This window comes from Parasteatoda tepidariorum, chromosome 2 (assembly GCF_043381705.1).
Source record: "Parasteatoda tepidariorum isolate YZ-2023 chromosome 2, CAS_Ptep_4.0, whole genome shotgun sequence".
NCBI lineage: Eukaryota > Metazoa > Arthropoda > Arachnida > Araneae > Theridiidae > Parasteatoda > Parasteatoda tepidariorum.
Window position 1 is genome coordinate 62,775,095 of NC_092205.1, and position 27,867 is coordinate 62,802,961.

General features: G+C 27.8%; 1 protein-coding gene across 1 annotated transcript in view; it reads left to right on the top strand.

Annotated features, from left to right (window-relative positions):
• LOC107452377 (uncharacterized) overlaps positions 1–27,867 on the top strand; it is a 191,934-nt gene that overhangs the window by 66,248 nt on the left and 97,819 nt on the right. The window contains exon 2 of the mRNA XM_071177670.1: positions 6,518–6,644. Within this exon, the coding sequence (XP_071033771.1) occupies positions 6,518–6,644 (127 nt within the window). The remainder of the gene's footprint in view (positions 1–6,517; positions 6,645–27,867) is intronic.

A 27,867-nucleotide genomic window follows, 5' to 3' on the forward strand; every position in this document is an offset into this window, starting at 1 on the left:
ATTTACATTTTATTACCCAGATATATATATATATATATATATAAACAAAAGTACATTTTGTAAAGTAAATTCCGTCTTATTTTTAAATATTTCAATTTCTTATCATTTTCTTGTTTTTATATTTATTTCAATGTTGAATTTGATGTTTAAAAACTTGAATGGCGTGCACTTTAAAGTAGTACAGAATGGAACGCATGAAAAAATTAAATATCTAAGAATGTGTTATGAATCCCTTTTTTAACTATGAGCTATAAGATATCACTGACGTAATTCTTAGAATGATTGAAAAAACAGAATCGTCTGAAATTTCATTTTGATCAATAGCGAGTTTTGAACCAATGGAAAAAACTTCATTTCTCAAACGCTTCTCCCGAGTTATCTAATTGAAATTTTTGCATGGTTTAAGGTTCAGGATCTAAAATTACCGCTTTTATTCTCTGTCCAAATTTCCGGTTAACGGTTAATTCTCAAACGGATTTGGAGTTATAAACGAAATAGATGGACAGACAAACACCTAATTTTATTATTATGGATAATATACATAATTTCTTAATTATTCGTCGTATTCCTGCTAAGTTTCGGTTTTTAAAAAGTTTCTACTCATCAAAGCTTTTTTTTCATATACAAAACTCTCATTCGAGATTAAAAAGGAGTTAAGCAAGCCTCTTTCAAACGAGGATGTTTTTATATGATATAAAAACAACTGAAATAAATCTTAATATTACATAAGAAATACAACAAACTTGCTTCATTTAATCGTTTAAATTTTTTGTTGTAAGCCTGAAGTATTTGTATTTTCTGAAATCCTCCTAATCTGACCAATTCTAAATTGCATTAAGCTTAAACGTTTTTCTTTCCCTTAACGAGGTATTTATATAAAAAATAAAATTCTAATCCTACCACTCTGTTCAAAAGAAAAAGGAAACTCCTCTGGTTGTGAAAAAAAAGTCTTTATGCAAATTTATGCAAATTGTTACTCTGAATTGTAGATTGAAGAGGCTATAAAGCAATTTCGAGGTACATAAAAAATATCCGCCTTCTCTTATTTTCCCGTTTATTTTTTATCACTCATAAGAGGCAAAATAGGAAGGATAAAATGAATTCTTAAATAGTTTTGCTCGTATAAATATTCTTGAAATTTTAGAAATGAGTTTAAAAGTATTTCCAGTAGGCATTTGGAACAAAATTTTCTTTGAGTCGGAATATATTAAAAAGTCATAAGCTGATTTTTCATTAAACTGCTTCTATTTTTATTTTTTCCTTATTTTCAATTATTTAATCAAAGTATTAGTTTATTTTTCTTAAGGCCTAATTTGGATTTTTGTGTGCCAAAATTAAGAATCATTAGTAAATTAATATCAAAAGTAGTTTTTAATGTAATAGTTTTTTTTCCGCAAAATTATATTAGTTATCTTGTCTTAAGCCAAAACTGCAAACATAATCTTATTTTGTATATTTTTTCTGTTTTCAATTAATTTTAGTCACAATTTTGGAAACAATGATATAAAACAAATATTAATAACTACTACTAATAATAGCTGAACACAAATCAACTTGCAGTTATCAGTAACTTTCTGCGTATCAGTAATTTTCTGTGTACCAATAACTTTCTGTAATATCAGTAATTTACAGAATTAAATTTAAATTCTACACGAAAAGAAAACAATATCGTAGTCATTGAAAAGGATTTTATTTTTAAAGCAAATTTCTTATATAAAAAAATGGCTCTATAAAATTTATAAATATGTCTGTGTTCGTTTAAAAATATTATTCCGTCGCTTTTGCAGTCATGTAGTGTGAGAATTCCTTAATTTTTTTCATAAGTCTAATGTTATAGAAGTTTTTGATAATTTTTGTACTATTCTTCTTTTACGTAAATCATCAGACACTCTCCTATTTTCATTTACTTTAGACAATTTAAATATTTGAATTTAATGAAAGCTTTTTTTGTGGAAATTTTTAACTTTATAATTTTCATTTTACTAGATATTGAAGTTTACTTAATTAGACTTTTAAATTAAGAAAAAAGAATCCTAAACTCAAGAATACAAATTAAATTTACATTTTATTACCCAGCAAAATTGCTGCTGATGTCAATTACTTAAATTCCCTTGTTGTAAATAAATTTCTGTACAAAGTTCTGCACCGTTCATTAAATGTAGGAAAGATATTCAGATATGTTAGAAATTTGGATGCTTGAAATTGTTTCTATGCTTAAATTCGATTCTGAATAATACGGGTGCATCAATTTATTCTCCAAATTCGAAATTACATTAAGTAAACAACTTGAACGGAATAAATTACTTAAACGAATAATACAAGATGGTTCCATAAATTATTCAGTTTATATATCTGTAAATGCTATTCAATTTCGTATCAAAGCAAATTATGCGTATCTTTTTTATTTTTAATTTCATTTTATGTTTTTGAATGAAGGGGAAAAATTTAATCACGGTTCATCAAATGTATTAGATTAGATTAAATTAAACTTCCAACATGTTATTATAAATTAAAAAGGCGTTATATGTATTTTGAAAGTTTGAGAAAGATACAAATCTTTCTAAAAAATCCAATAGTATATAAAGTTTAAAGTCGTAGTTCATTCGAAACCACAATTAAGAGTTCATAAAATGGAATAAAATTTTATAAGCATAATAAAATATGGAATGTAATGTAAAATATTACATCCAAAGAATCTGAGGTTACGGCTGTGTAATGAGGCTTTTTAAGGCAGCATAAAATATACAATTAAATTATAATTTTGATTTCATTTCAAAACCTTTAAATACTAACTTACTTAAAAAATAATCGATAAGTTGATATTAATCGGCATGACGCAATCATAACAATACTGAAAGCCACATGACGACATCATTAAAAAAATATGCAGACCGGTCTGTGTAGGGGGCAGGGAACTGTCCTTGTATCAGAAAGGTCCTGGGTTCGAATCCCGGGCAAGGCATGGATGTTTCTTTCACTCTCTGTGTGTTCTATGTCATTTCTCCTTTGTGTGTGAATGTGTGTGATTGTGACCCGCCCTATAAACGGTTTGTGGTTGTGTGAATGCCGTGGCAGAAGTCGAATTCCTGGCCATAGATGGCGCCACTGAAAAACAGGAACAATCGCACCCCAAATGCCTAAACATGCATACGACAAAAAAAATATAAATTAATTACAGTTTATATTCATATTTTATTATTTTTTTGCGCTTATCAGTGGCTTTACATTATCAGATCAAGCAAAATACGAATTTAGAGGTTTATACAATCAGAACAAAGATGAGTTGTATTCATTTGGCATAATTCTATTTCTGGTGGCTAAATCATGATACTCAAAATTTTCAAAGTGATTATCCTCCCTTCGGGGGTCATTAAAACCGATCATCACAGTATCCATTTTAAATACCTCTATTAGGATTTTTTTTATTTAGTATGTATAAAAAACAAGCTTTTACCACGATGCACAAGATTTTTACTAAGCATTAATAGGGCGGGGGGGGGGGAGTTCACACATTTACTTTAGCTCGTACGCCCCAATACGTAAGATTGGCAACAAAAGCGCATGCTTAAGTTTATTTTAGATGCTACGCATCTTTACGCTGTGTTGGCGTGTTTAACGCTACAAAGACAAAGCTATAAGCGCACTGTTTATAGCTGTTACGTGTTGTTTTCTATTCAAGCCTACCATTGAACTAAAAACAGGGATATAGAATGCGAATTAGAAGAAATGTATTGTTGAAATTTAGAAATGAGTCATGTGATATTACAGCAATTGGTTGACTCAATGAAAATAATTTTATTAGCTTTGTTTAATATTATGTTTGTATAATTGCACTAGTTCCGTAAAAAACTATATATATTTTCGTTATTTTAAAATTAGAAACTGAAATAATCACAATAATATTTACCGTAGCTATTAGGTAAGGGTTTTGGAAAAACTAACGATTAATATGGTTTACAATATGTGATAGAATTTGATAATTTTGTCATGATACCTTTGGTCATAGCATAAAAACTTATTATTTGGTTAAATTAAATTTTAATTTTGCCTTTCTTACTAAATGTTGGATAATAAGAACTAGAATTTTGAAAATCAGAATTCTTGCAAACATTTACGTTATGAACGGAAAAATTACCAAATGAATGGTTTAAATACCGTACATTATGTTTTTTTTAAAGTTTGACATTACCATAGTAACAATTGATACAATTTTGATACAATTTTGTAACGAAGGTAGCAATTACCTGCATCTAGACGATGCAGGTAATTGTTACTTTTTTTCACGCAGATTGCAAATTTTTCTTTAACTTTTTGTAATATTGTAATATGTTGTAATATTTTTTGCAAAGTATCTAGTACATTTGAAAATAAAAAAAATAATTATTTGAAGCAGCCAATCATTAATAATACAAAAATATGCTTTTAAATGAAATTTTTTTTCTATTTACAATCAAGCTAATTAAGAGTTACCAAATTAATGATTTTTACAGGTTTTTTAAAACATAGCTTTGTACTACTTTTGAAATCAGGATTTTAATGTTTAAATAAATAATTAATTAAATGAAAGAACAACAAAATAATTTTTTTTATCTTTTCACTTCAGTCGCGAAACTCTCAGGACTAGCTTGAATTTTTATTCAATGTTTTTTCTTATTCACTTTATTTTAAATCATGACTTCCATTTGCTGACATCCACAAATAGAAGAAATAATAGATAGTTTTAGTTTTTTCAGGTTTCTTCAAAAGGAGGAAAATTGAAAAGAACATTATGAAAAAAAAAATCATTTTCAGTACCTAACATAACAATGATAGAACATAAGTAAAAGATAGAAAAGAGATTCTGCGGTTTTTCGATAAGATATAATCCACTTGATAAAATATTTTTGGTGTCAACATCTAAGAGTATTTTTGCAAAATTTATTTCGGAATACTTTCTCTTTCAGAAGAGATCAGAAGTTAAAGGAGAAAAAATTATTTCTTTAGTGAAGCGTGTATTTATATTTGGTTTAAAAATATTGAAATAAAAATTAATGGCTATTATTATAAATAATATAGTTATAAATAAATGAAAAACTAATATGATTTAGAATATATAATCTAAATTAAAATTTATTTATCTTCAAATATTAAAATTTTCAATAAATGTGAATTGGATAAATAAATATCGGTTTTAGATAGTTTGTTATTTTAAGATTTTTTGTGTCTTTCAGTTACAATTATTTTATGTTAAAGGCAAAAGAGATATAATAAATAGAAAATTATAATGAATCTTAATATTAATTTTTTTTCAAAAATTAAGTTTTAGTTCCCCTTGATTTTTATTTTTAATAAATCAAATATTAAAATTTTTATTTTCAATAAATCATTTTGTGATGTTTCAATTTCAAAAAACAAAATTAATTATTTTTTTCGTTCCGGAAAAAACCATTTGGCAATTTTTCCGTTCGTGAGAAACGGTTAACTGGAAATTCTGGTTTTGAAATTCTGGGTTCTTATTACTTCACAACTAATAAAAATACAAAACTGAAAAATAGATTTAACCAAATTAATGGTTCGTATACAATGCTCATGTAAGTAAATTATAGTTATCATGATAAAATTACAATATTTTACATCATTTGTCAAATTTTTATCTCAAATTATGAAACCATATTTTATTGTTAATTTTTTCTAGATCATTAAAAAACTTTTTGGTGCTCTCATAGAGTTAGGGCAAAGTTTTGCATAATCTAATAGTTTTGAAAAATCAATATTTCTCAGTGTATAAATGCCAAAAAGAAGAGTTATTTTAGCAGATATTGAATTGTTTGTTTTTTAAATTCAGTTTTTGCATTTTAAGCCTCATAATATGGAATTCCTACCTGATGGAATTGTCCATTTATCAATATGTTTTAAATGGTTGTTAAAATCATGTGTAAATGAATGAAATGATTAACTAAATTAAAAGAAATGATTCACATTTATCAGTTAAATCTCCAGCCATTACTTTGATTAAAAGCATGATATTTAAATTTTTTTATGCATTAAAGGCACAAAGAAAGAAATTAGCAAAAGTAAAGTCTATAATCATTAATTAAAAAATTAAACTGGTTAAGTAATTATTAAAACTAAATAAGCTTAACGGAAGAGTCAGAAAAGAGAAAAATTTTGTAATACATGAAAAAAGTATATATATATTTAAAATTCAATGAAATTAATAACAATAATAATAATTTATAATTTGATTATGTTTGCATTCGCAAGAATATATTTGAAAAAAAATTATCCCTAAATGTAATATTGAAGCTCTGAAAGTAAAGAGCCGTGTTAGCATTAAAGGAAAATATAGTAGTAGGAGGACCTATAGAAATAAATTTTTATTTATAATTATAAATAAAAAATTTTTTTTTTGTAATTATTATTTATAATTTATTTTAAAAATATCCGGATAGTTTTTCTTGGTTTCCTTTCTCTTTTTTTAGGTAAAATGAAACGAATTTTGAACGTTTTCTGAAATTCTTATTTCTTTTTATTCTAGGGAAGAAGAAGTAGAAAAAGAAGTTGAAAAGTGTTCACTGTGCCGCTCACATCCCAAAGAATGTGCTTGTGTGGAATGTGGTGCACAAACATGCAAAAAGTGTTCTAAAGCGATACCATCAGGAAAGGTAATTTTATGAACAATATTCTAACGTAGTTAAAATTTTCAGTGTTGTAACACGGTGGCGAGTAAATATAGTAGTTTAAATAAATAAATTTTAAAATGTATACAGACATTATAGATGTTTTCGAAGCATTTACTTTTTTCGTAAGACTCCTCATGTTTACAAATCTTGCATAATAGGTTATTATTCTATATTTACAGTTGCTCAAAACATGTGGTCAAAATTTCAATTTTTTAAAATGCATGCATTATTTTGAGTTTTTTTTATGCTATTGAACTTAGTATTGTTTGAGTTTTTTTATGCTATTTTTTGCAAAATGTACAGACAGTACTAACATTTTATTTTTGAGTCATTTAAAAAAAATTAAAATAAAATAAGATGTTTCTGATATTCGTTACAATTGAAACTAGAATGTCTCGGTACTGAAAATGATTTAGCTTGAATAGAATTGAAATAATTCATCTATGATTGCGCGTCAATAACAAAGTAGTTAAGACACTGTGTCGTGGTATTGTAGAGTAGGGTTCATATCTCCATTGTCGGATTGGCGATTGTTTTACACCAGATAGTTAGGTACTAGCCTGTCAGGAGGCTGTTGCTCAAAGCTGACCACATTGCCAATATCATAACATTTGCATTATAATTGTAGATCCTTTACCTCCTTGAGCTCCCTGACCAACAATGGCTGTTGTGATAATACTACACTCTTTGCTAAGGATTTATAAGAAGTTTTTCCATCATTGTGGTAGTCTTCAGGTAGAATCTGATGGATTCCTTATGACTTACAAATAGAAAAACAATATTCTTTACTTAGTAAGTGCTAATAGTTTATGAAAAAAAGTAAAAAGTTTCTAAAGTTGAAATTTAACTTTTTTTCAGTTAAAAAACTCTTGAAGCCAAATATAATTTTGTTAAAGATATCTTGTGTGTTAACAAATTATCGTAAATAGGAAAATTATAAAGATACGATCACAGTGCAAAGAGTCGATATATCCTTGCAGTTTAAGAGGGTAAGAACGGAACTAAGTCTTATTGCGCATTCTAACTGAGATAACAAAAAATGTAATAAAACAGTGAGCGTTGATTTACAATTTACCAAGTCCATTTTACCGTAATGATCCATTTTACCATAAAATCTAATTTTACAGTAAAATTTCATACCGTAATTTTTACACTATTATTTAATTACAATGATTCGAAAATTTTACAGTAAATAATAGAGCTTGCACTCTGAGTGCCGATACTTCTTACCGTAATTTGATCCGGATTTTTTTTACAGTGTACACTATTGTTTAAAATTTATAACTTGGAAAATCAGGAAGGTAAATATGCTGTAGATGCATTATAAAAAAACATAATTTTTATTTCATAAAAGATTATTATTTGCTCTATTTTTCAGTAATGAAAAAGCTCTAGAATTTTAAGATGTTTGTATTCCGGAGACCATGTAATCCAAAAAATCAGAATGTTTGCAATAGTTATCAAAATATGTTTCTTTAAAAAGTACTTTTTATTAGCATTTTATTTATCCTTTCACTAAGCTATACATTATTGCAAAACTGTTTACAGTTGTCAAAGAATTGCTACGTACAATAGAATAGTACGATAAAGGGAATTGTACGATAGAATTTATCAACCAGTGGTTTCTCTTTGTATTATTAAAAATAAAAATTTAACTTTTTTCAACCGGTAATCAGGAAATGTATCTAAAAATTTATATTTTTTAATATTTTTAATATTCTTCATCGGCAATTTTAAATGAGACTTAAAAATGTGTTAAAAACAATGAAAATATAAAGTAACACATTTTTAATGGATTTCTTAATTGAATAGGATATCATAAGGTATTTTATCCCGCAGGGAAAAGTGATATAATTTTATTTAAAGCATATTTACATATTTGTTTGCAATTATGAATGGTACAGTGGTAATTCAATGGAACCAACAATTCAAATATTGAAAGGTTTTTGCGTCGAAAATTACTATTTTGGACACGCACTTATTTACTACTATTATACTGTGCTCTTTAGTAAGATATATTTTTATGCAGAATTTAACAGTTTTTGGATACCTGGGTTTGTCTCGATTCTTAGAACTTTTTACTTTGTTTCAAAAATACGATGCACTATTGTATATTTCTATATTGAAGCTATGTAAAAATACCAATGGAAAATACAATGCTTCAATAAGGAAAATACAACATAAAGGATAAGGTAATTTTTAAAAAAAATGTGTTTCATAAGACAGGCAGAATTTGAATAATTTTTTTTCCAATCAGAAGACTTTAGTTTTCAGATTATTATTATTAATAACTATACAATAGAAATAAAATTAAAGAGTAAATATTGTTTTTAGTAAAAACATGTTACTTGATTACTTATTTGTCATTTATTACCTTAATGTATGGTACTTTTCTATACAATTGCTTCTCTTTATTTGTGTATAAATTTAATTTGTGTCAAAGCTCTTTTCTTAAGTGAGAAAACTAAGGCTATTTATTAATTAGTGCAGGATACATTCTGTAGAGAAATGGCCTGTTGGGAAATTTCCACATTCTGTTTACTCAACTGCTGCACCATCTGAAATTTTGTATATTTCTTCCTTGTGCCAGTTTTTTTTAATTTCAAAAATACTTCTAATTAAAAATATGACATGCAGAAAAATACGTAAGGTTTATTAATAATATTAAAGTAATTATAAAAGATTAAGTAATCATAAATAATAAAGTAATTATAGTAATTATAAAAGATTTAACTACCATATTTACTACCATTCCATTTTTGGTATGAATTTAAGCTTCATGAATATCAATAAACAGCCTCTAGCGAAAAATAAGCATCTATCTCATTTTACTTTAATATTTAACATATTTATGAAATATTAAAAGAAATGAGGGGAAAAATTTCAGCCTTGATTTTCTTTTTAAGCATGCGTTTACTCAGATCTATGTCAGATATGTACTGACTGTAAACGGTACCGGATGTATGTACTGGATCAAATTATGGTAAAAAGTAAGGGAACCCTGTTTGCTATGTCCCAAAAGCCCATTTTACGGAAAAAATCCAATTTTTTTAGTTACATTTCATTCCGTAATTTTTACACTAGTATTTAATTACAATGATTCGACGATTTTACAGTAAATATTATTATAATAAATTATGATACGTAAGATTTTTTGTTCGTATAATTTTATGGTAAAATTTCTTACACTCTGAGTTCGATACTTTTTACCGTAATTTGATCCAGATTTTTTTGCAGTGAACACTATTGTTTAAAATTAGAACTTGGAAAATCTAAGAAGGCAAATATGCTATGGATACATTATATATACATAAAACAAGGGTGAATTTGAGAAATAATTTGTGTTTGCTAACTTTCTTAAAAATTAGGGATGTATTGAACGGGACTAACTTTAATGAAAAATTAAACTCAGATCATTTGAAAAGAATAAGAGAAATTTTAACCGAACAACAATATTATTAATAAATCTAGTAGATTCACTTTTTTTTGGAAATAAAGTTTTATTTTATTTTCTTTCACTATAAAATAAATTTAAAAAAATATAACTTTCAAAAGAACTTACTAAAATAAAACAAAATACTAATTACATGATTTTTTTAAAAATAGTTACTGAAATAATAATCACAAAAAATTATTAAAAATTAAGATAATCATTTGAAATAGTAAAATTTTTTTCGAAATGATAGTCTTGAAAAAATCTATTTCTTTTTAAAATAGTTTTAGTAATAAAAATGGGGAATTAAATATATTAAAAAAAAAACAATATTTTAATGTTTGTAAAGCAAAATATTTCTGCTTTTTGAATTTTTTTAAATGACGTAAATTATACTTTTGGTTTCTGCATTAAGCTCAAATTCTGCTTTTATCTGTAAATGTCAAAGAGGAAAAAAAAGTAAAAGATGAAAGATACATAACCATTTTACGAAGGAGCTGAAATGCAAATGATTAAATTTCAGAAAGAAAATGAAAGCTTTTTTTTTTATCTTAACGTGGAAAATAACATTTTTCTTACTTCGCTTTTTAATGAAGTAAACTCGAAGGAGATTATAATTTTACATCTGTCAGCGAAAGTTTCGAATTAAGAAACTTCAGAAACAAAAAAAAAACTTAAATAAAATGTTATAAAGGATGTTCAGTTTTTTTTCTTATTTCTTTTAAATAATTCTTTTTACTGCTAAGATTTTTTTATCTGTCAAAAAAAGGTTTAAGAAAACCCCTGCTGTTTTTTTTTGAACAAAAAAATTAAATAGTGCGAACGAAATCGATTCTTATAATACATTAAGTTAATTGGCCATACTTAAAACTTAATCGAGAATTACGAGTATGAACTTAGTAAAATATCATTTATTTTTAACATTCATTTTAGTGCATAAAAATAGCAAAACCACAATTTAACTGCAGTAAAACTACAGTTAGTAAGACTACAATTAGTAAGACTACAATTAGTAAGACTACAATTTGATACATATTGAAACAAAAACTGTTTTTATACACTGTAAAAACTACCGAATAATATCTCTCAAAATTTGATGCTGAACACCCATGAAAGGTGCGTGAAGGAACATTTTTTTTTCAAGTTCATACTAAATCGAACATTCATGTACTCTGCAGAAAATGTAGTTGCAACCATTTTTAGTGGTGAGATAAAAGTAAAGGTTTTAGCTGTGCATGTAATTATATTTTATACTTACTTCTTCACTGTTATAGCTTTTATTTATTTATTTATTTATTTATTTATTCATCTTTGTATTGGCAAGGCATATTTTCATGCAGTGCAAACACTTCAGCTTCAATGCAAGCACGTTTCAGAAAAAGCATATATTTTGTAATATATTCGAACTTAACCTTCAAGCTGTTGCTATTTTGGTAATTTTCCATAATTTTCGTGCGATAACTACAATTTGGTGCTAAAAATGTATTTGTGACTAAAACAGAAAATTACTACATGTATATTCTCAAACAGATAACTGTTAGAAATACATTTTTAAGCATCGAAATATAGTTATCGTATGAAAATTAGATAGAATTGACAGAATAACAATTATTATTTGAAAGAATTAATACAAATATGTTTTAAGAATGTGTTTGATTTTGAAATGATATTTTTTTGCACTGAAGCTATTAAATTGATTATAATAAGCTTGAAAATATGTGTAGCACTAAATTCGATTGCCAAATCCTTAAATTTCTATAAAACAGCTACTTTTGGGCAGATTTCAAAGAATTTTGTGAAAATTATGCGAAATTAAAACAATAAATAAAATTATTAGTTCAAAATTTCCAAGAACTAGTAGTCTATAAGAAAGAAGTACCTCTAGTGGCGTATATTGGCAATCCCAAACATGGGTTGTTTATAAATTCGTAATTCTCATTATTTGCCCTAGCTCTCCTTCAATTTTAAAAAGCTAAGTGAACACTCTTTATATGAAAAGAAATTTAAAATGAAATTTATGTTAAATACAGCTGAAACTTTAATGAATCGCCTTAATTTAAAATGCATACAAAAATTAAATACAAAGTGAACTCACTGCGTTCTGTAATTTAATTCTTAACAAGCAAACGAAATTGTAAAAAAATTGAAAAGAAAAAGGAAAATAAAATAAGCTGTAAGCAAATCTTAAGAAAATGTCTAAATGCTTAATAAATACGATAGAAAATGAAAAGGATTTAAATCTATGAATTCACAAATCCACGGAGAAAACAGTTTTTACCAAGCATTTACTTAAGTTTTTCTGAAAATGGATTTGAGGCTTTATGCTTTATTTAATAGTAAGATTTGTTTTATTCCACAGGCTTCAAAGGTTTTGTTCGCTTGATTTGATTAATGCAACAAGGAAACTTTTCTCAATGTCAGAGATATAACTAGAACGTTTAAAAGTACTTGCATTTTACTATCATGGTTATTTAATATAGAACTCAATAAAAGTTTTGTGTGAGGATTTCTTAAAATGTACGTCAAATTATCATTTTATTTTTTTAAATATTAAATCTAGAATATAGTAGAATTTAAGTTGGTATTATTAAGTTTAGATAACAATGGACTCTTAAAAATAACTTCATTGAGTGAATTTATTCATACATAAAAAGATGAAACCATGGTATCTCTTAAAAAGCTTTCCAAAGTAAATGGTTTTGTAATGCATAGCTCAAAATATAACCTATGCATTTTATTACTGATAGGTTATGTGCAGTTCAGTGAATTGCTAAGTGAGGTATTTCTTAAGAACGTAAATAATGTACATTATTCGAAGGTAGTTCAATTGCTTCTAGTGTAGTACAGTTTTTTTAAAGTGATAAATTAATTATGATTCTACTATACTAAGAAAAAGAGTTATGATTAAATCTACAAGAATATGGTAAAAATTTTCGCGTTTCTGTCTCCGTGGGGTCATCATAAAGCTCGATAATTTTTACCAAAGAGCTTTGGTAAAGATTTTGGTAAAATTAATAATAAAATATGGTTTTCTAATACGTTATAAAATTTGTTAAATGTGGTAAAACTATGTATCTTAGCATGGCATAAAACACTTTTATTCGGTTAAATTTACTTTTCAGTTTTGTATTTTTTACTAAACATGTGATGTTGAAAACTATAATTTTGAAAACCAGAATATTTTCGGTAAAACGTTTCCATCTGAAAGGAAAAAGTATCAAATGAATGGTTTAATAACCGTATATTTTAGTTTTTAATACCAGAATTATGTGATTTAATAATAAAAGTAATTACAATACAGTATGGTAATTTTACCAAAATTTTTTTTTGTATGTATTCAAGAAAAATTTGAGTTTGTTTTCTTTTGTTTTAATGAAATTTATCCAAGAATACTATTTTTATAAATGATAAAATAAATTTGATTATGGGTTGATTTGTGAGCCAATAATATTTTTTCCGGTTTTTCGGTACTTACTAGCATTTGTCATGTTTAATCTTACCATGACACACAAGTTTATGTGACCAAAATATTTACAATTACCGTTGCAATTTCGTTTATAAATGGTTATCGGTTTCATAATGATTTCAGGGATGCCTACATTTAGATGATTCGGTTTAGGAGCAGAGTTCTCACCACACGGAGAAAAAAAAGTCTGGTAAAATTACCGTACTGTATGATAATGGCATTTTTGGTTGAAAAAACCCCCATAATTCTGATTATTAAGTCCAGAATATATGGTATTTAAAATATTCATTTAGTAATTTTTCTGTTCATACGGTAAATTTTACCGGAACTTCTGGTTTTCCGCAATTATGGTTTTCATTACCACACGTTTTGTAAAAAATACAAAACCGAAAAGTAAATGCAACCGGATAAATATAGTTTTCATGACATGATCTAAAATATCATGATAAAAGTACTTAATTTTATCATATATTATAAAGCCATATTTTAGTGTTATTAGTGTTAATTTCCCCCAAAATATTACTAAAGCGCTTCTTTAATAATTATTTTGTTTTTTAAAACTGCTATAGAGTCAGAAGCGTGATAAGTTTTACCATGTTCTGATAGTTTTTACCATGCTTTTTACATAGAGCTGCAAATTCATTTAAAAAGTAATAAGTAACGTATTTGTGCAGAACATTTTAAGTTAAGGTGTCTGCGACAACTTGGCCTCATACGCACCGCGTTTGAGGCCAAGCGACCGCACAGGATGAGTCTTGACTTTGTTTAGAATTACATATCACATGTTCCTATTTTTGGCTTTGACTTTTTATAAAGTAATTTTCAGTCCTTTTAGAACAGTTGAACCAACTAAGTTTGCTTGGCTCTCTCGTTTGAGTGTGTGTTGGTTTTACCATAAATAGTACTTCTTTTGTGTTCATTGTGTTATTATATAAAATTAAATGTCTACATTATCCATATCAGACTAATTTTAATTTTGCAGATTTTAAAGTAAAAAATTTGAACTAGACTGGTGCAATGAGACCTCTATTTCTTTTTTATGAGGCAGAAAGACAACATGCAATGTCTACGATTCGGTTCGTAGGCATATGTTCCATCATTACAACTCTATCTTTTCTCCCTTACATTTCCATCATTAAGCCTGATGGTGAGCGTTAACTCAAACTATGAATTAAAAGCAATAGAAATCCGGCAAAATAAAACAAATTATGCGAAATAACGATTTAAAATTAAATTAATTGGAACTAAGTTTTCAAAGTGAAAAATAAAAAACAATAAAAATAATGAACCTTTATGAAAAGTTGAACGTTAAGTTGTAGTTACGTGCGTATGAAGAATTTATACGCACGTAAACATGTCTTTTAACGTTAATATCAGTGCTATATGCTAGTATATTAGAGAAAAAGCTTAAATAAATCTATCTATTAAATAATAATAATAATGATAATATAGTGAAACTTTATGAAAAGTTGTACATGGTGTAAGGAAGAATTTAGGCACATGAAAATTGTGATTCTTTAACGTTATAAACGTTAAACGTTATAAACGTTAAACGTTATAAACGTTAAACGTTATAAACGTAAAACGTTATAAACGTTAAACGTTATAAACGTTAAACTTTATAAGCGTTAAACGTTATAAACGTTACAAACGTTAAACGTTATAAACGATAAACGTTATAAACGTTAAATGTTAACGTTAAAACGAACTATACGCTGGTATATTTGAGAAAAAGCTTAAAGAAATATATCAAAAGTAAAAATTCATGTATCTCCTTCGGTATCATTCGGTGTTTAAGACAAACATCCGTTGCATCCTCCAAAATGCCCGAAAACAGAGTATCTTACAAGCTGTTTCCTGGAAACACAGCATGACTGATTGATTGGAAGGGCTTCTTTATATCAGTCGAGAGGTAAGTTTTGGCTGGAGAGGGAAGAAGAAAACAGTTCTAGTCGGATGTGGGACATCAAGGGAAATCGATCTGTCAGGGGACATCTGTCATACAAAAATCGATTTTTTAAGGTGAAGGTTTATAATATAGACTACTCTTATATTTTTTTAACAGTTTAGAAGCTGAAGCGATGTTGGCGCTAAGTGATATAATCTTTGGATATTATAATTGTTTATGAAAGAGGAACAGTTGGAAAAAGTAGTTTTTTTAAGAGTTTAAAGCAAGACAAATATATATATATATTTTAGCATGTGGCATACAAATTTGTTATTTGACAACTTCTGAAACTTACGATGCAAAACACTTTTGGAAGTTTTTTATTTATTTATTCTGCAATGCAATATTAATGATTCACATTGCGTGAGATTAATAATCTTGAATATAATAATTTTTACCTATTTGAAAATTATAACATTCCATGAGACTAATAATTTTGAATACAATTCTCTATACCTTTTAGGAAAATTTAACAATACATTGTAAAAATTCTGGATCAAATTACTATAAAAATTACCGGCAAATACCTCAGGGTGTTAGTATTTTTTTCCGTAACGTTTTAATGAGCAAAGAAATTTGATGTGAAGTAATTTTTTACTGTAATATTTACTCTAAAATCATTGAATCACCGTAATTAAATTTGTATTGCTGCAAAATTTACTGTATGAAATTTTACGGTAAAAATGTATTTTACGATAAAATGAATATCATAGAGGGGTGCTTAGGGGGCCACATGTATGTCAACTTATGTGTCTTAATGCCGTATTATCAAACTAATTACCAAAATAATTATCAAAGCACTTCGGTAAAAAATTATTAGAAACGCGTTAAATGTATCTTATTCACTTCTACTATTCTTATTCACCTTTCACTTCTTAGCTTCTAAACACATGTTAAAAATCTATAGTTTTACCTTCACTGAAACATTCGTGGATATTTAAGCGTTTCTGGGGATTCCGATATGGATGCAGAAAATGTAAGTTATTTGGGTAGAATTCCACAAAAAAGGAAGAGATTTTCAAAAAATGATGCTAAATCCACGTGGTCGAAAATGTAACTAATTTTAAATATTATATAATTTAGTTACTCTGAAAATATTTTCTTTTCTTTTGACTTAGTGGTTTTGTGATCTGTATGAAGCTTTTAAATTTATATTTACTTAATATTTAAAAATAATAAGGTCAAGAACGTCCACGCATGTGTGCCTTGGTACGTATGCGAAATCTCACAGTATTATAAGTATTCAATTTTATATCTATTTTGTATCAGTTTTAGGTATATTTTTAATTAATTGATGTATATTAAGGTACATACATGCATTCAATAGCTTTAATTTTTTGTGTTTTATTTCATAATTTTGAAATTTTCCCCTAAAAATTAAATATTTTTTGTATATTAAATGTTGCATTCTTTTCAATAATTAGCTATTTTTCCTGATTTGCATAATTAAAGTAGTTTTGAAACAGATTTCACGCAGTAATTTCGTGCAGATTTCCTGCATTGCTAAGCATTGGTTCTGCATTTCATAGTAAAATACGTATTCTTTTAAAAAACTTTTCTAAATAGTTATTAAATCTATTCATTATTGTATTTAAATAGATCATAATATAACATTATGCATTATACACCATAATATAACATTATGCCTACTTTAGGTGCAATTTAACATTTAAAATATTTATATTATTTTACTTAATTAAAACCCAGGGTTCACATTTATGTACCTAAAATTTTTTGCCCAATCGCAGTATAATTCCTATTTTGTTTATTTTATGGCAGAAAATAGTAAAGCGGGAGGGTAAAATATTTTTTTGCTATATTCCTTTATACTTCAGTGGTGACGAGGATAGGTTTAAAGGAGCATAATGCATTATCTTATACAGTACAATCTTATGAAACAGGTGCAATATCTTATGTCAGTGAAAAACTATCATAATATAAATAATTTTATTTTAAAGATATAAATAAGACTTTTCATTGCCTATTGTGTAAAAAAGAACACGTCATAAGACTATAAGAATTAGCTTTAATTGTTGAAAAAAAATTTACGTGATGTGACAAAAATAATTTTTTTTATTTTTTATTTTAGTAATTACATTAGATATTTTTTACATGAAAAGAACGCTCTTGTTAAATACTCTACTTAATTTTAAAGACTTAAGAAAATATTTAAAGACCTCTTTTTAATTTTTTAGTTCAAAGATTACCTCCTTCGCCCGCTTTATCTTAGAAGTAATTTTTTTATTAAATTATGATTACAGTAACAAGAAGAGCTAAAGGAAACTTCAAATTAAATTTAAGCAGTCAATGTCATTGCTTTCAGTCCGTTATCTTTTGAAATTTTTTTACGTTATCTGCATACAACAAATCTTATTAAAATATATTTTTTAATACTAAAATAATTAAGGGATGTTTTTATAGAAATTCAATGAAAATTAGATATTTTTTTGTGTTATTCTTTCAAGAGGTATCATGCTTAGTTAATTTTTGCAAGGAAAAAAAAACTGTTCGTTATTTGTGGTTTCAAATTTTTTGCTAGCTGGGTGACATACAGAAATAAAAAAAAAGTAAACAACCTGAAAAACACGTGAGATATAATCATTAGTTTTTTAATTATATCTACTTAATTTTAATGCTTCGAGATCTGAACTTTAAATACAGTAATTAATTAGTGCAAATGATATTTTAAGTTGAAAATCACGCATGAAAAATACTTTCTCTGAATGAACACAATGAATGTTTTTTTTAAAATGGATTCTTACTTCTTAACACCAAAATATGGAGAACAGCCGCAATCAGGAAAATACAGGAGTTGGACAATTTATTTCCCTAAATATTTTTTATAAATATTTATCTAAGTGATTTCCCTAAATATTTTTTGATTTAATAGTGATTGAATTTCTGCGTACTTAATGGTTCGGAGACTTAAATTAAATTGATTAATTAGTGCAGACGACATTTAAAGTTAATAAATCGGACACAAAGACTCTAGAATCGCAGTTTGATTCATAGGCGAATTCGAATTCAGTAATCTGATTCGAAAACAGTAATCTGAAAGATATTATCCCAATAGTTTGGCCAGCACTTGAGTTGGAATAAGCTTAAACACCTTCAATCTTAATTTTACGTTTTGCGAATTCAATCATATTTCGAGAACATTTTTAGCAAATTGAAAAAATTTTTGCGCAAAATTATAAAATTTCTTTCCGTGCACGGATAATTTTATGCAAAAAATTAATAATTATTTATAACTTTTTTTTAATTAATTTTAATAATTGACGAAAAAAATTGAATTTCTGAAAAAGATTTTATATCATCTTAAAAATTTTGAATTGCAGGAAAGGAAAACTTAGATAAATCGGTCAAATAGTTCGTGATAAGTTAAATTTTAACTGATGTGGGAGCATGCGCGAACTACACTGTAACAAATTAAATCGAAAAATATTTAGATAGTGACACTAATCACCCGGTCTCTAAACCATGCTTTGCAACTGTTTAACTATGCGTGAACTTTTCGACTCAAAGACTACTAGGGACATTACATTAGATGGAATCCCGAACCACTGAAACACAATTAGAGAAAGAGCAATCCAATAAAATTCCTTGATCTTACCACGGAAAACCGAAACTGACTTAACACGAGGTTAGTAAATTTGAAGAGCTTTACTACAATCGATCCAGAAGATTCAAGTTGATATCTCAGTTTGTAGGTAGCTGCTAATAAAGTGTTTGAATGATAATATGGTTCATAATAAGTGCGGAAAGTTATTTTGAGTAGTAAGAACTTTAAGTATATAAAACTATTTTAAAGTACGCAATAAACAATACATTAAGTACGTAAGCAATTACACATCAATAATATTTACTTTGGTTGACCTTTTTTCATTTCGTTAAAAATTAAAAAAAAATACTATCCGCAAATAATAGCAACTTTCACATAAGAAAGACATGGTTAAATTTTTATTAATGTTTCTAAACCATAGCGAAATAACAATGCTCTTTTTGGTTTATCAGTTAGATTAAAACCTTTTTGACATTAATTATAACTATTATCATTTGCTGAAAGAAATCAAATATTTCGCACGGTGAAAAAACATCCCTCGTCTTTATAGCATTTGTGATGGAAAAAAACCAATAATCTGGATATAAAACCGAATTATACGATATTTCAACCATTTATTTGGTAATTCATTCTTTCGATAACGAAAATGACTGATCGGAAATTCTAATTTTCAAAATTATAGTTCTTATCACCACTAATTTGGAAAAAACACAAAACATAAAAGCAAGTTTAACTGAATAAATGGCTATACTATGCTTAGATAAAATTACCAAAATTTATCACATATATTATAAAAACTTATTATATTATTAATAGTATGAAAATATTTTCCAAAGCTCTTCGGTAAAAATTATCAAACTTTTTGCTACTTTTAAAGAACCAGAAGCACGATAAATTTAACCTTCTTCTGGTAGTTTTGACCATACTTTTTCCCACTACGTTAGCATTTTTTTATGAATAAATTATAACTGGCATATATATTTAATTCTAGATAAATCAAAAATACTAACTTGATCACTAAGTTTGAAACATCAATAATAAACTGCAAGTCCAGAGATCAATCATTTGATCACGTCAGGGTACTTTCAGTATAGAATAAGACTCTACTTACAGTACAAAATAAATAATAAACTCAGCTTTAAAAATTTAGAAAACAATCCACAAATAAAAGCAACTATCACATAAAAAAGACATGGGCAAGTTCTTATTAATACTTCTTAATCTTAACGAAATAATAATATTCTCTTCGGAATATTGGTAAAATTCGAATGTTTTAGGCATTAATTACAACTACAATTATCTGTTAAGAAGAGTATTATTAAATATTTCATGAATCCCTTTTTTTAATAAATTAGAACTGATATTTAAATTTAGATTAATCAAAAATATCAACCCACGTTTCTGGGTCTCTGAGATTGCGACGTCAATAGCAAACCGCAAGTCTAGAGACCGTTCGAAACAGATGAGTCAGGTGACGTTGATACCTTACGTTAAAGAGGAAGTTTGCAATGAAGTGTTTACATAATGAATTTCCTCATAATTTCCGCAAAAGGCCATTTCTGTATTAAGTGTGTAGTCGATTAAACTGAGCGTGCGGAGAAAATAGAAGTGTCTACCTCTTGCGAAGGAGATAAGCTGAAAGGCTGGCTGCATTTGTAGCACATTCACATAATAAATTCAAGAGAATTCAAGAGTATTTTCTTGGAATTATTCATTTCCCGAAAGCCATTTACTTAAAAGGAAGATCGACTCGTTTATGAATATACGATATACATATGAAAACATAATGATTAAGGTTATATGTTTCTCGAAATTTACCTTTCAAAATTATAAATATTTATGAGCTATTCTTGGTAAATGTTTACTACGTTTACCTATAATATTTCACACATTGATCGTATTTATATTAACTTCTACTTTGCATAGTTTGAACTAAACAGCATTTTAGAGCCGTGATGGCTCAGGGGACAAAGCATTTGTTACTTAATGCGGTGACCCAGGTTTGAATACCAGTGGTGGCTGATTGAAACGAACTCTGCTCCCAGCTCGCACTGATCACAGTGCTGATGTAAAATATATTTACTGTTAGACAGATATTGGGATAAAATCCCCTTTCCGTCAGGCTTTCCATGGTGGGTTTTCGTGGTTTTCTCTCTATATAATGCAAATGCTGGTTAGTTCCATCAGAAAGTTCTCCACGAAAGCTAGCTTGTCACAATACTTGATTCAGGAGTTCTTATGCCTTCTGGGATAGGTTCAAAATTACAATTCTACGGAGTTGAACATTGGTAGTCGTTAACTCAGAATTGGGTCGACTGTTCAACGCCAGTTACAAAATAAAATAAAACTAATCAGCATTAGGCATAGGCAAACAGATGTCTTCATGGGGCTAGTGAAGGTGCATGGTAATGGGGCTAGTTTGTGCATGCCATTGGAAGAAATAGGGAATTGTTTCGCATGTTACACATTTGATGTTATTTACTTTCCAAATTAGAATGATCTCATAAAGCTATATGCGTTTACAAATAGAGGTTTCGATCTTAAGTAAAAAAAGCATGGAACCTTTAACTTTTTGACAGAGTTGGGACAGCGTTAATTCTTTTATAAATATTTTTTCTTAAGGTCTAATTACAAGCAGAAGTATATTTTGATATCTTTCAACTATAAGATACAGTCCGATAGCTACTAAAAATCTGTTGGATTATCGGAATTATATTTCTACTAAAACCTAAAAGCCCCAAAAACGTAGTTTGAAAAAATAATTTTATTCATATTTAATAATGTATCAATACTTGTTTTTTTGAATTAAAGAAATTTCAATGATGAATCTAAATGAAGATGAGCATTTTAGATCTAAATTACTGCAAATAAGTGCAAATTTGAAAAAAAAAATGTTTGGAAAGTCGTGCTTAGAAGATTTTGCCTTCAAATCGTTGTTTCATGCTATATTTCATAATCACAAATAATTAAAATACTAAAATATAATATTTTTCTTTTAATTTGACTTAAATTAATACAAAATAATTTTAAAAAAATTTAAAAATATGTTGAATGAAAATTCTGCGTTAAAGGGTTAGATTAAGTTACGAATTTCTGTCAGACCAAAAGAGGGCGTTGTAATCACACACTTTTTCTGTATCACTTGTGTGGCAGGCAATGGATAGGAATGGATGGCTTATTGGAAAAACCCTAAAAATATCGTACCATCATATTGTTGTTTCATTGTTTACTACTATTAAATACAGTTTCTTTATCCAATGCACTCATTCGCCACTGAATCAATCTGCCACATATTAAGCCACATTTTTAAAGGCTTTAAGAAAATGTAAAAGTTTTATCAAGTTTGTTAAAATAATATAATTCACTATAGATGAACTAAAGAAGAAGAAAAATTGTTTTATACATGTATTTTTCCAATAGATTAAACTAAAACAGATCGAGCAAATGCATTCGGTCCCATCAAATTTTTTTTGCGATTTGATTAGATTGCTCCCATAAGGGAAACATCGCTAGGCCACGCACTCCGTGTGTTGTCTATTCAGGCAATTTCATCATCCTTTTAAAGCTATGGTTATTAAATTCGATTCAACTCTAAATTGGTTCTGTGCTTTCAAACAAATCAAATTGAATAATAGATTTAAAATATATTGGTTTGCGTTCAAATTATTTTTCTCAGTGCTGTGAAATTCTCGATTACAAATTAGTCCTTTAGTTGAAATATATCAACATTGATTCAGCAATAAGACTTAGGTTGAAATTCATTGACTTTTGGTTTCAGATACGCATTGTAATTGGAAAGCAAATTTGCTGATAAGAATAAAATGGTTTATTTTCGCATGCAAGCCTAAAAGCTTTCAGAAATCACTCACATCAAATTTGACATAATTTTTTCGCACATTAAAATGAAGTAAAATTTAAGTTATTATTTACCTAAAGTTTAAACAAAAAATTCATAATAACAAATTTAACAAGTTGAATTGTACGAATAAAGCATTTTTTTCAATTCTTGTCTATGACTACTAATTTTATTGCGACTAGTTTTGCCTCTATTTTTTACGTAATGAAAAATTTGATTCCAATTTCTTTTTTTTTATCTGAACTTTTCTGTTAGTCTGTTTCATGACATAAATATATGATATTCCTAACATAAACATAAAGTATGAAAAATTATCTATAGTTTCTAGAAAAATTTAATAATAACAAATTTGGCAGGCAAAATTTAACTATTAAAACATTATTTTCAATTCTTGTCTAAGACTTCTAATTTTATTGCGACTAGTTTTGCCTCTATTTTTTACGTAATGAAAAGTTTAAATTATTTTTTTTTTTTCAATCTAAATTTTTCTGTTAGTCTGTTTCATGACGTAAATATACGATATTGATAACATAAACATAAAGTATAAAGAAATTCTATTTCTTTAAAGCATACATTATAGTTATTTGCAATTGTTAGTTTATTTTTCCTGACTAACGTCATTACATTTCTCAATTTATGATTACCTTCGTTCTATTATAAATAAATTTTATCACTCACCGCTCTTCCTTTTTAACTTGAAAAATTGTTCTTGAAAAACATATAAATCTAATTTATATATTACAGAAGTATTTATGTTTGAATTTATCTAACAAAATGTCAATACCTACACTAGGTCTAAACCGGATGTGCAAATAGTATTCCAAATTTGAAAGGTATATGCTGATATATCTTACTGTGATGTGCAACAATACATAACATTGGTAATCCAGCATTCATAATTAACCAGTAATCTATAATATTGTTAATCCAGTTAATGAGTGAAGGATGGATGAAAACCTCAGGGCCAAAATATCATTTAGGTGACCATTACCTAATATCTTGCAGCGACGTGATCTAACAAACTGAATTCCGCCCCTTTAACCTGAGGAATGGCTCGGGGATATCACGTGACTTTCCAGTGTTGCCACGGCAGCGTTGGCAATCGGCCCGCAATCATTTATGATGGCCTGGTTCATTGTTCATGATTTTGAATAAGCTTACAGAACTAAATGTAATCCTCCAACACACGAGTAAAGACAAAGTTCATATATTTTGAATGAAACGCCTCGGCGTTAGTTGATTTGAGAGCAGCAATGACTGCATGCCTCGGAAGCGGGGGAATGTTAGAGTAGCAGTAAATTTATTATCACAAGACGATGGAGGAATATAGCCTAGATCGATATCCAGGCTGATTGTCGACGAATGCTTCCGTTGGAAGTGTTATTGAAAACAATAATGTTATCTCAACCGTTTGAAATCGGGGAGTATTGGTTCGTGTTAATTGGCTCTTACAAATGTTTCTGCCAAACATTTGGAAAATGTAAGTGCTCTCTTTGAGAGAATTCGAAAAAGAAATAAAAAAAAAAATTAGTTTTAGTTTCAGTTATTATTTTTTAATTATTATTTTCAGAATGGATATGTCGTGGAAGATTGAATAACAGGGAAAATTTCTCGTGCATATCAAAAAGAGGGGGATATTGCAGAGATAAGATCAAGCGAAAGAGAACCTCCTTGATTTATTATGGTGAATTTTTAAAAATTTAAACAAATATGGCCATACTAAATAATTCAAAAAATATTTTATCAACAAAATTAAACATTGCGCAGTCTCTTATGCAGAGAGGAAGACAGTCTCTTTTTGGGGAAATGATTTTTATGTAACTATTATGTGATACTTTCAACGATCGATCTAAGGGGCCACGGACATTCAACCCTATCCCCAGTTCTAACACTAAGAATTTTAAATTACTACTGAATGAATTGCTCCACACCGAAACTTAGGATCGTGGGAGGAAATGATTTGTCGAGATTTCGGTAGATAATATAGCCAAAAACAAAGCCAACACGGTGATTTTAATATTAAACTTAAAATTACCAGTCTACAATTTAATGACTAAAAAGACCGTTAGAAATGAATATAACCCTGTAACCGAAGCATTTTTGTGGTTTGAGAAATAAAGTGGTTTAAAAAAAATAACGTTAAAAATAGTTTTTAATATTCGATTAAGTCGCGACACTGCATAATGAGTTATGAACTTGCATTGAATCAACTTGTATTAAATAATGAATTATAAACTTGTATTGAATTGAAGTCACTACATTTATTAAGATAAAATGTTTACATTTGCTATTTATAAAACATGTTAAAAATTTACTAATTATTTTAATTTATTAATAATAGGATTAAGAATGATTAAAAATATGAAATTATATAAAAGTTAAAAGCAAGGAAATATGTATTGACTATAATTGCATCACATGTCATAATATGAAAAATATCACGAAATAAGCGTTCGTATTCTCTCTTTTTTTGCTTTGTGTCTAGACCTGTCTCATTATTCATAATTTTGAATATGTATTTAGTACCAAATATAATCCTCCACCACACGAATAAAGACAAAGCTCATCCTTTACAAAACAAATAAGGTGTTTTTGTGGCTATTTTGAGGCTGACAGATGTAAAAAAATACACCTTAGGTCAAAAATGAGGTTATATTTTTCACCAAAAATAACCTCATTAATAAACTTCAATTTCAACTTCATTTACACCTCACGAAATCTACTTTATGCATAACTCAGAAATAATTTTAGTTTAGATCGGGTAAAATTATTCACACCTCATGTATACGTATTTGCTTGAAGTATAGAAAAAAAAATCGCACTCCTCAGAAACAGCCTCCCTTGGCTGATTGCTTTAAAGTAGATTTCTATCAACCCCAAAACAACCTTAAGTGTGAATAAAACATCTTCATACTCCTTGACTATACACCTTGGGTGGTAGATCTTTTAAGGTTGATTTTGAAATTCACTTCGAATAAACCTCAAAACAACCTTGACAACTCAAAACAACTTCATGTAAAGCATGTGGTTGCTCTGAAGTAGATTTCCATCAACCCTCAACCTCAAATAAACCTCAAACCAACCTTGACAACTCAAAACAACTTCATGTAAAGCATGTGGTTGCTCTAAAGTAGATTTCCATCAACCCTATAGCAACCATTAACCCTCAACTTCCAATGAACCTCAAACCAACCTTGACAACTCAAAACAACTTCATGTAAACCACGTGGTTGTTCTGAACTAGATTTTCATCAACCCCAAAACAATCTTAAGTATAAATAAAACAACTTCATACATCTTGATTATACACCTTGGGAGGTTGATCTTTTAAGGTTGATTTAGAAATTCACTTCTAATAAACCTCAAACCAACCTTGACAACTCGAAACAACTTCCTGCAAACCTCAAAATTACCTTAAATTTTTTGTAAAGGATCGATTTTAAATTGAACACCTCAGCGTTAGTTGATTTAAGAGGTGCAGTAAATTTATGTAATTATCAAATGAATGTTGGAAAAGCAGTAAATTTATAGGAACAAGATAATGAATAAATAGCCTAGATCAATATCTTAGCTCAGTGTTGAGAAAAATATTGTGCTTTTTTTTTAACAAAATGGTAGTGAAAACAATGATATTATCTCGACAATTTAGATTGAGAGAGTATCGGGTTGCGTTAATTAAATCTCCCCAATTTTTCTTCTTTAAAAAACTAAATGTTTTTTTCTAGGAGAATTAAAAAAAAACAATAAAAAAAATATTCGCCTATTTTTAGCTATTTGCTCTCCTTCATTATTTTAAGAATCGGCACTTTGCGACAAATATTACGCGATATAAATGAAATAAATTATCGTATTACTTCTTTATTTGCATTGTTTAATGATCCGGCTCATTACTTTTGCTAAACGCATGCAGTACCAAATATAATCCTCCACAACTCGAACAAAGACAGTTCATATTTAATTTAAACAACTCGGTGTTTGTTGATCTGAGAGCAACAATGGCTGTATGCTTCAGAAGAGGTTGAAATTTATCAGAACAAGATAATGGAAAAGTTGCACGGATCGATTTCTAGGCTAATTACTGACATAAATATTGTGCTTAGCTTGAAGGTGTTATTGAAAACAATGACATTTGTATTGAAAATGAATCGGTTTGCGTTAATTAGTCCTTTTTGAACGTTATTGGGCAAATTAAGTTGTACTTAATTGCTTCTCTTAGGAGAAATTGAAAAAAAAAGGTAGAAATAAAACAGTTTTAGGAGAGCGACAGTTTTTTTTAGGTATTAGTTTATTTCATTGTTTTTAGTATTAGCATTATTACACAAAGTCAAAGCTTTTTAATTGTTGAAATTAAATTATTTTCTTTTGCTATTTTTAGATAATTTATGGAAGGTCTATAAATTGTAAGAAATGCCACGAAAAAGGTTTGTAAGTTTATTAGAACCAAATACTAGAGAAATGACTAGATTAATCTCTAGACTAATTTTTGGCGCAGATATTGTGTTTCTGGTAAAGGAGTTTTAGAAAACTTTTATAGTCATTGGGATTGAGTAAAGCTCGGCCTTTTTTTAGAATATGCAAAATTTTTTATTTAAATATTTGATCTTGGTTTACAAGTTATTAAGTGCTGTTGTAATTGTAATTGCATGTTCTTTGTTATTAATTGTTCCCACTCATGTGACCTATAACGTCAGCGCCAGCTGATAGTTATACGTAAAATGTCACGTTGAAGTTCAGCTAAGTTTCTTCTTATAAATTATAATGTTGATTAACGTGGAATTAATTAATTACATTATTTATTATTAATTAAAGATAATTGATACTTGACGGGATTGGCTTATTCGAAATAGAATGGAAAGAACGGTTGCTAAAGGAAGCAAATGCCACGTTTCAACAACCAATCAGGGTCGAGATACCATCAGTACGTCACTTGCAGGTATCCC